The sequence below is a fragment of the Haliotis cracherodii genome, unplaced genomic scaffold (genome assembly GCF_022045235.1).
Source record: "Haliotis cracherodii isolate W230 unplaced genomic scaffold, xgHalCrac1.p SCAF_15, whole genome shotgun sequence".
In the NCBI taxonomy this organism is placed as follows: domain Eukaryota; kingdom Metazoa; phylum Mollusca; class Gastropoda; order Lepetellida; family Haliotidae; genus Haliotis; species Haliotis cracherodii.
Window position 1 is genome coordinate 34,846,925 of NW_027266270.1, and position 10,799 is coordinate 34,857,723.

Genomic DNA, 10,799 nt, shown 5'->3' on the forward strand with positions numbered 1-10,799 from the left:
ATGTTGTGTCATGTCTGCGAAATGGACGTCTCCCTGCCAACGGGCATGTGCGTACTATACAAAGTAGAGTTACTTCCCCGGACATGCAGGTTGTACACGCGTTTGTTTAGAAATGGCGGCCACCACAGCACAACAGGCTCAGGATATTATTGATGATAAGACACTAGTCGAAGAGGTAAGTTGACCGACTGGATATTGAATGAGTTATTTATATCTAAATACCAGTATTTAGGTTCCAACTTACTAGCGATATCTGTCTAATCTAGTGAAGTTCGAATGATGATGTGGGCTCAACTTTGACATTTTTTACTCATGACTAACGTCTGATCTGTGATCACACTATGACTAGAGATGACAAGGTATCGTCGTTGTAAGGCCATATACTTTTACCGTGTTGCCGCAATTTCGTACTCCAAACGAATCCGTACCCCTTGACACTTCGAACCACTGCCAGCGATAGAAACTAAATTTTTAGTCCACTAGTCCTTATGAGCAAAACCCCTTAAAGATGGCACATTTCTACTAGTCCTCACGATACCTTAACAATAGTACTAATTTCTACCGCTGTCTGGAAATTTTGTACCCCTAAAAATGAGAAATTTTGTACCCTATTTAGTATTTCTATCATCAGCTTGTCTTGTTATTCCATATAACCTGACATACCGTTACCCTATTTTCGAACAGTTAAGATGGCACTGCTGATATTTCGAGGGATGAGTGAATCAAAACTCAAATTCTGCTATATACCGGAAGCTGATGTCTTCAAAATAGAATTCAGCTACTTACCAAGCGAAAGAAAAAAGTCTGATTGCCTCGTCTGTAAACTTCTGCTGCACTTGAGGGACATTACATATTTCTGAACACCTGATTGGTTAGGTACTTTAGTGGGATTTCCTCAAATGAACAGACATATTTTGGCACATTTCTCATCAAACTTCTTCACAGGTCGGTTTTAAAGCTAAAAAAATAACTGAAAGTTTGAAACTGATTCACAAAATATGAATATCTGTCAGATTAGTGTGTTCACACTATTTCATTCTTCCTTTTCTTCATGACACAGGCACCAACTGTCTGAATGATGATGGAATGTTCTGATAGGTGTACAGTACTTCACATGAACCCAATGTTGACAGGACGAACGTTATAACGCAACAAATCACTTTCAATAGGGCTGTTCGAAAATATGTCGTTCAAAACCTGATTCTTTTGAGGTAAATTATAGTAAAGTAAATACCTTAACCAAAATATTGTGAGGAGAAAGGTTGGTGCCTGGGTTGGTGGTGGTCTGAGTGTGTGTGAAACTGCACTTAGATTAGATAAATGGGGGAATTGTGTTTAAACACTTCGTCCACAGACAAAGTAAATGTAAAAAATCTATTTGTAATACAGTCTAACATACATGGTCAGATGAGAAGGACATACTTTATCCACACGCCTGTACTTAGCACTGATCTTTTGGACTATGACCAGAGGGAATTCTTTCCAGTGGATCCAAAACTTGCCCAATAACCAAGTAATTCTTAATGTTTTGTTAATTTTAGTAGTTATGTACTTTCATATCAAATAATCATGGTAATGAAAATCATGTTTACCACATGTTTACAGCAACTCTGGGATGAACTGGAAAATGAGGAAATACCAGCCGATATTAGAGAGGCACGACTGTTAGCCTTCAAGAAACAATCCCAGGACTATGCCATGATGAGAGACAAGCAACATGGCTCATTCACGTAAGAGCTTATCACTTAAAGTTGTGTTACTAAGTTATTGGAAACTAGTAATTTCTCTACCTCTGCATGTTATGTTCCAAAGGTTGTCTGTTTTTTCCAGATATTGCTGTAAATGGTCAAGGTTCGTGGTTTGAAGATGGTTTGATGTTTTCAAAATTGCACCCCAGAAACTGTGATCGAAATTGAGAGTGATCTTTGAGATTTTCTGCTGTAGTATTTGCACAACATGCACAAGGACTCTTCTACTTTCATGCTTAATTTAGAACAATTTAAAAAAATGACCATTTGAATTGGAGATAATTCTATATCTACTGTATTTTGAACAGGGGCTGTACAAGCAGAGCTAAAGAAAATATATGAAATAAATAGAAATATGACTTATCTCTTTTACTCCATTTTGTTTTGAAAGGGAGCTGACTGATGAGAAGGCCTTCCTTGAACTGACCACCACAGTAGACCGTTGTGTTGTCCACTTTTACCATGCAGACTTCCGCAGATGTGCAATAATTGACCAACACTTACAGGTAAGATTAATGTTTACATGTAGTGTTTTCTTTAAACCATATTAAAATTTAAAGCATGCATTCCAACATTAATTCATGCATAAATATAAGAAGCCTCAATGATTCATCACAACCACATTTACGTCTTTCGTTTTTTAATGAATATCATTTTTATGGTTTAAAAGACATTATTTACTCCTAAGTGTTAAACATAAATCTAAACCTCTTAGGAAGGTTGATGCTATAATTTGTTAAACACCCCATGGTTTATTTTCTTGTTTACAAATGAGCCCACAATCAGACCATAAAGCATGTAAAGTAGAAGAAGTGTTCAATTGATATTTTGCTATCACTACTATAATGATCAATCATAATAATCATGATAATTCTCCATGCATTTTCATGTTCTTACAACAATGTCATGTCAAGACCCCTTTCTTTCCAATTAAAACAGCCTACTGTAAACATAAATACATAGGAGAATAAGTGTTCAATTGCTATTTTGCTAATTTCAAACCACTACTATAATCATGATAGTTCTCCATATCTTTTCATGTTCTTACGTGTTCAAAACCTTTTTCTTTCAAATAAAAACAAGAATTGGAAAATCTTCCGAAAATAAGACCAATGTCGTTTTAAAACGTGTAGTAAGAAACATTTTCATTTCTTATTTTCTTATTTTTTTATCTGTGGTTGGTTGGTTTGTTGTTTACGCCGCACTCAGCAGTATTCCAGCTATATGATGGCGGTCTGTAAATAATCGTGTCTGGATCAGACAATCCAGTGACTAATATCATGAGCATTGATCCAGGCAATTGGGATTGATGACATGCATCAACCAAGTCAGCGAGCCTGACCACCCGATCCCGTTAGTCGCCTCTTACGACAAGCAAAGTCATCTTTTACAGCAAGCATTGGTTCCTGCGACTGATGTCCTTTAATCACCCTATATCTTTATACTCACCGGGAAAACAGTTGTTTGGCATTACCAGACACATGAAATAATTTGATCATTTCATTTCTATTCTTGATCCATCACCCCTGTGTAAAGTCATCAGTTTTAACCATGCACATTGTTTTACAGCTTCTGGCCAAGAAGTACTTTGAGACCAAGTTTGCTAAGTTGAATGTTGATGTAGCTAAGTTCCTTGTGGAAAAGTTGAAGATCAGAGTACTTCCAGCTGTTTACTGCTTCAAGAAGGGCATCGTGGTAGACAGGTTAGTGTTCTGCCAAGATAGTGAAACACATGTCCCCCTAATACCATATCACAGCATTGGTCATTTTCAAAATCTCATTAAAATCAGATCTTAGTTCTCGCTATCACTAAACAAAGATCTGAGGACATCCCATAACGGGTCACTACAGAACTACCTTTCATTGGAACAATCAAAGCGTTGCTGACCAGATCATGAAAATGACAGTCGGAATGTGTTTTCTAATCATTCTACCTTGAAAATGTTTACACAGGGTATTCTGAACGACAGTTACGTCCACTACGACTGATTCGGTCAAAATTTTCATCTATCTCTCGTTTCCGTGGGATATTTCAGGAATGTTTGTTTGTTCAGTTTTTAAAATTTTAATCAAGAACTGTGTCAACATATTTTTTGTAGTCTGAAATGGAAGTCACTAGGTTGAAACGAGTGTCGTAAAGCTCAAGAAAGCTGCTTTCTAATTGGCTGATGTCGACTTCTTGTCAGTCATTTCAGTGGTCGGTCAAAGTTTGCAAAAGGTCGTTCTGGCGTGACCCGTGATGGGATGTCCAAAGATCTTTGTTTAGCAGCAGCGATAACTTAGATCTGATTTGAATGAGATTGGTCATTTTCATAACAGTAATTTTATAAAACATTTTGCTGCATGTGTTGATGTGGAGCTTGTCTATGTCACATAGACTCTCAGCATGTTCAGTTGGGAGATAGTAAACTGGTTTCATTTGCAACTGAAAAACATTGTTGTAAGCCGAGGTTTGATTGGTTGATTCGATTGCATTCATTATCTATTCAATGTTTACAGAATATTATCTTGAATATTATTTTTATCACTGTTTTATTACATCTTACATTATGAGTGTGAAGTTCATGACTTCACTACTATTTTGTGATTGAGTAGAGTTGTAATGTTCCACCGAAGAACCAGTGTGTTATATTACACTGAAGACCACCTCCGTGGTCTAGTGGCATTTCGTGCACCCGGAGAGCGGAAAGTCCAAGGTTCGATGCCGAGCCACGTCATACCAAAAGACATTAAAAGATGGACAGAAACACAATTTTATTAGACTCAGGCTTTTGTGCGTGCATGCACACTTCTGCTAGTCTGGACTAATGCCGATGTTATACTGCTTGCCCACTGAGATAACATGCTGCATTTTAACATGAATACCCAACTCAGACACGGTATACGAACTCCGAGCCGACCAGTCCTTGTTTTACCCCTTTAATGCCAAGCGCCAGACAGGGTAACAACAAGTACCGTCTTTTTGTATAATGCAGCCAGGGATCGAACCCCGGACCTTCTGCTTCCAGGTGGATGCTCTACCACTAGACCACGGAGGTGGTCCATTTTGTTTGAACTGTCACTGTAGTGAACACATGTCATGAGAAACCTTAGTACAGTGTTCCCTCGCTATTGCGCTCTTCAATGTAGCGCTAACTTGGTTATAGCGCGGGGTAAATCATGGCTCACATGAAACAATGTTTTCCCCCCATCATAAAAAACATCAACTGATCACCGTGATCACGTAACACCACTGTGGAAATACCACCATGCTTGGTCATGTATCACCATGCTTGGTTCAAACTATGATTTGTCTTTTCCAAAAGGTATGCAGTTGAAGAAATACATTATTTTTGGGTTAAGTCTGTGTTAAATTCCAAGTTGGGTCGCTGTACCAGTAAGACATATGGATAGTATCATGTTACATTTAGTTACCCGGGGTACCTTTCATTACATATTTTTCTGTTGTAACATTAACAGGGTTGTTGGGTTTGAAGAGCTTGGCAGCAGTGATGGGTTTGCAACTGAAGTCTTGGAGAGTCGACTGGGAAAGTCAGGTAACAAGTTCCAGGCATACATACATACATCTCAGTTATTTACAGCTTAATTTGTTTGATAGTTTTTACATTTGTTTGTCATTGCCCAGTTTTATTAATTATTAATATAATCTTCATTTGACATCATAATTGAAATCAGTACTTTAAACACTGAATTGAAGGTACCTTGATATTCACAGTTACATGAATCCTATAGGCGGATCCAGAGGTGGGTTTCTGAGAGATGATTTTGATATTTTGGACCCTTCCCTTTTAAAAATGCTTGATCCGCCCTTGAATCCTATGGATGTTGTGCTTTAAGTGGTATAATTCACACAACCAGCACTGAATGCCACTGTGAGTTATTTTTGATTTTCCTTTGACAGGTGTGGTTGATGTGCCTGAAGACCAGGATATTTCAAAGAAGACCATATTTGGAACCCGGTCAATGGGTAAAAATCATGATGATGATAGCAGTGATGATGACTATTGAGCTTATGGACTGATTTGACGCATTTTATACACATATTTTTTATTATTTATTACATTTACTTCTATTAAAGTTGTCTTACACTGTCTCGTTGTTTTTTTATGTGTTAAAGAGTGGACCGGAAAAGAGGGCTATATTCCTGTGTTGGCAGTATTTGGTGTTTTAATTATTTATAGAGCATGTACCAAAAAAGCCGGTTACTGGTTCAAAACTGACTGCTGCTCAGCACTAAAGGGATAAAAAAAGGACTGGTTGGCTTGGAGTCAGTAGATTGTGTCTGAGTGGGGATTCCATGTTAAACTGCGACATGGTATCTCAGTGGTCTAGCACTATAAGACCGTCATTAGTTTGAACAAGTAGACGCAGCTGTGACTATCATTGTTCCTTTGTATCACACACTTGATACACATGGGCCTACATTGAAAGGGGACTAGGCAAGGGTTTATTGTTATTCCTGGCATATTTAGATCCAGTCCCTCCAAAACAACTTTATATCAACCAATGTTTCTTTTTGTGTACATTAAGTTTTTGATTTACCCTAATGTACAGGGAGACAATGTCTAAGTTCAGACATGGCACTCTTTACAATGTCAGACCTTGGCTTAAAATTGACACCAGACCATGGATGATGGTTCCCCGGTAATGTCCCTGTTGAAGGCCTGTGCTACAAGGTGTGATTCATTCAGTTCGTCACACTGATTTACCAGTGCTTCAGTTACACGAAAACATAGGAGACCATAAAAAGAATATGGTGGCCTTTCACGAATTAACTGCATGCAAACAATTTCTAATTGTCTGGGGTACAGTTGGCCCAGTCATCTAAGGTGCCGCGATTCACTGTGCAGAGTTGCGTCCCTTGGGCACGCCAGAAACCTATGATTGTTGGTTCGAATCCTGGTTCGCCCCGATTACGTTTCTAGGTTTGTCAGCACCATACCCGTGCTTGTGGGTTTCATCGAAGTGGTGAGACCTGCATCACTTTGGGCTTTCCTCCCTCATTAAGCTGACACGCCGTGATATAACTGGAATACTGTTAAGAGTGGTGTTAAACCCAACTCATTCACTCACTCACTCACTCATAGTGCATCAACTTTATGTGGAAGTACATACTTGGAGTTTACAGTGACTGGCCCAAACATTCAACAATTTGGTAAACCAACATGGTGCTGGCCATCAAGGATCATGATTTGTGAGAATCTGGAATTAAAACTCCAAAGCAGCGGATCCTGGCAATTATGGTGCTGCAGTTCATTTCGCCACATGTTTGTCTATTATTCTGTTATCAAATCCTTTGGCAATTATGTACCTCATGGTTTGAGTTCTTTGTGTGCACTACATACACAGGTGTGGTTTCAAACGCTTTAAGCAGGGTTACGGCTACATCACGTTGTGGGAAACCAAGATAGAGTGAGTGAGTTTATATTTAAAGTCACATCAGCAGAATTTCAGCCATATCGTGACTATCAAATGTTATACATACTATATAGATATAAACATGCACTAGAAGCCTGTCAACAAAGGACAGTAAACAAACTAGAATGTCCCAGCATAATATATAAAACTAGCATATGACCATAAAAATATATCAATATATATAACAATACATGAAAAAGAAGGGCTATAGGTCGCCAGCAGCGATCTCTGCTTACTTGCAAGGGTCTCTGTAGGATTTACACCATCCCTTCAGTCGCTGGGGATTGTAGGCGATTTTATCCACAATCAAAATTACAAATTAATGTGTTGTATTTGAACATTTATAAATCTTGTTTTGAGCCTTAATTGTGGTTGTTAAGCTAATTAATTAAACATATATAATTCTTGTTTTGACTTAATTTTTGTTATTTTTTTCCATCATTTTTGCAAATTAATAGAAAATATAAATCAACACAGAGAATAATCAGTCACTAATGGGCGTAAAAGTATGGTGAAAAGTATATGAATGGATCACTGGACATCTCGCATGTCTGTGCTGCTCTGTATGGTTACAGGGACGGGTGGGGTAGCCTAGTGATTAAAGAGTTCGCGCGTCACACCGACTTCCCAATAGGGTACAATGTGTGAAGGCCATTTCTGGTGTCCCCTGCCGTGATATTGCTTGAATATTGCTAAAAGCAGCGTAAAACCATACTCACTCACTGTATTGTGACACGGTACACAGAAGGGAGTTCCGCATACTTTTTATGAATCACTTCAGTGGCAGGAACAATTGACAACACATTTGTCCTTGGAAAAGTGCAAGAACCAAGTAAATCAGGTAATTGGTATGGTGTCTCGAAATTCCTCTCCGATCTGAAACTAGCGACGTCATGTACGATGTTACTGTTTAGCAGTTAATGGAAACCCTAATTACACAGAGAAATATCTAAGTTTTATATTAAGGGCCGTAGCCAGTGGTCGGGGTGTGTGTGTGTGTGTGTGTGTGTGTGTGTGTTAGTGTTAGTGTTAGTATGTACTGCTATGAAGTTAAAGAACACCCGATTCCATCAGATGTCGTAATAGGAAATAAACAGGTGTTCTTTAACTCCTTTTGAGTACATAGTTGTTCTAGCAGTACATGGTTCACGTACACTATATAAAAACGATTTGTAGAGAAGTACAATTGTTTGGGACAAAAATCAAGATACTAGTTATTGAAACTTGGCACTTCTCTATCGATGAAGTGTGACATCCTATAATACAGTCAGGATGCAAAGACGTTATATATAATACTTGTGATTCGATGTAGAACATTACCTTGCAATGACGTGGCACTCTATTGCCTGTAAACCAACTTCGTTGGAGTAGCGTCACGTCACTTTCTTTAGGTTCAGCGCTAAGTAATCCCTCTTATAATCCTACACGGCGAAATGCTTTCAGTTAACTAAAATCGTTCACATTTTCAAAACATTAGGCTTCATCCCTTGCACTGCTCCTGGTAGTTGTTGCATGAAATGAGGAATTAAACATACTATATTTTTAATGTGGAGATATTCTGGTGGAAACGAATAAGGGAACAATGGAAAATGAAGGTAAATAAGCTTTACTGTCGGTCCATTTGAAACAGAGCGCATACAAATTTAACACAGAATCAAATGTTGAGATGTGTTTGTGTGCATTGTTTGCGTATTTGGTAGACAAGGCTGGGAACCCACGATAACATATCATTTTAATGTGTTTGAAAGCGTGGAAGCCTCGGTGGCTGAGTGGGTTGTTAGGTCGCTGATTAGGTGCCTCACTCTGAGAGTGTTTAAGATAAAACAAGATAGCACTTCATTATCCCGAAAGAAATTTGGGTTATCTCAGCTTATTGATGAACACACATGCAAATAAAAAAGAGCACTACAGATCCGGAGTAGAATAGTTCTTCAGCAACCCATGCTTGCCGTAAAAAAGCGACTATGCCGATATATACCTGGAATATTGTTGAGTGCGGCGTTAAACAACAAACAAACAAACGTAATTAACATTAAATGTGGCACAAGGTAATAAATGCTCAACAACTATTTATCACAAAACTTATTGGATAACCTGGAACTAACAGATACCTGGCACTAGCTGCTTCAGTCACACGTGTTGAGAGTTAACAGATGCTTTGAAGAGTTTGTTTTAGATAAAATATGAAATTCTTTCCACCTCACATTTATTTTTGTAATTTAAATAAAAAATCCAAATATATTATGTTATTGTAGCCTATTGTACAATGAATACGTTGCCATGGTACTTTTGGTCTCACCTGACTGACAGTCAAGTGAGCTTAATATTTCATTATCCAGCGTCAGCAGGCAGCAAATCTTCTGAAAAACGCTGGACACTGGACTAATGAAGTATCTGTTATTTTATCGCCTCTGCGTACTCGGACAAATTCTCAAAGTGGCTGTCGCTTAGACTTTTTAAGCCGTTGAATGCCGTTGCACTATATTTTTCATTTCACAAGAGAAAAGACCAGAACAGAATTTATGAACGCAACAGCTGCAAGAGTGAGTGAGTAAATTTCACCCCACTTTGTACAGTATTTCATTTATAACCACATCATGTCAGCTTAATGTGAGAGGATAGCATGTTTTAGACTTTTAACACTGGTGAAACCCACGCTCACGGGTGTTATTCTGTCAAACCGAAAAAAACAACACAAAGCGATCTGTTCCCCAAAGCGATCAAAGCGCTCAGACGACCGTAACTCCCATACATTAACATTACTTGCGTCAATCGTAGCGCTAAGGTCACTTTATGGAACAGGACCCAGGTGAGTCTAGGATATTATCCAACAATCGTAGTTCTGTGCATCTATTTGAGGTGCCATGGGTGATTACTAGTATGCCTTCCGTGCCCCAATCAGTTGGAAAAGCAAGGTAAATTCAAGGAACTTCCGATAAAGTAGTAATGCCTTCTTAATTAAAGAACTGAAATTACACAAATTACTTTTGCTGTTCACCAGAGCTAAATACTCTGTGTATCAGTGTACACAGCTGCTAAAGTAAATTAGACCAGGATTTTCACATGGAATGCATGATCATGGTGATAAGCTAAGTACTAAGTCTCTTATCGTCACTCTTTGGACGACAGGGTCGAAAAATAGTCCAGGTAAGTAATGCATCCAGGTACTGTGCTCAATGGCAACCAGAATGGCGCTTAACGGTGCTCGGCATCCGGCTTACTAAAAGGGGGTTGGCACCCTCACCACGTGTACATACTTACATTGCATCAATAATGAATATCAACATCCTACAAATCGGATGTAATCCTACAACTAGGGAAAACAAATTTGCAAAAACAAACTATATAAAAAGAAAAATAGTTAGCATGATGAATACACATTCAAAAGAAGCGATTGAGGCAATGCATGTCGTTGTGCATACATCGAAGTCGTATTAGCAATAGCAAGAATGGGAGTAGCAAAAGTTACCATTCAAATATGCAAAAATACATTATTTCTGGCTTGTCCCGGTGTTCAAAACGATTTTGACCGGATTTAAACACAACTCTTCACACCGTTTATCAGGGAAAAGGGAGCGCTTGCTGTAAGGAAAAGCTGATTGCAGCGGGAATTGCGACATTAGTTTGAGGCAC

General features: G+C 38.5%; 1 protein-coding gene across 1 annotated transcript; it reads left to right on the forward strand.

Annotated features, from left to right (window-relative positions):
- Nucleotides 1-91: 91 nt before the first annotated feature.
- LOC139462091 (phosducin-like protein 3) lies at nucleotides 92-5,839 on the forward strand. The gene is made up of 6 exons (XM_071243592.1): nucleotides 92-175; nucleotides 1,606-1,730; nucleotides 2,140-2,254; nucleotides 3,318-3,451; nucleotides 5,208-5,284; nucleotides 5,650-5,839. Exons 1-6 carry the CDS (start codon nucleotides 113-115, stop codon nucleotides 5,754-5,756), a joined length of 621 nt encoding a protein of 206 aa, XP_071099693.1. The 5' UTR covers nucleotides 92-112; the 3' UTR covers nucleotides 5,757-5,839.
- The last annotated feature ends 4,960 nt before the right edge of the window (nucleotides 5,840-10,799 follow it).

Coding starts and splice junctions, on each gene's coding strand:
- LOC139462091 (XM_071243592.1), top strand. CDS start 113: ATGGCGGCCACCACAGCACAACAGGCTCAGGATATTATTGATGATAAG. Junction 176..1,605: donor ATAAGACACTAGTCGAAGAG/GTAAGTTGACCG, acceptor ACATGTTTACAG/CAACTCTGGGATGAACTGGA. Junction 1,731..2,139: donor AAGCAACATGGCTCATTCAC/GTAAGAGCTTAT, acceptor TTGTTTTGAAAG/GGAGCTGACTGATGAGAAGG.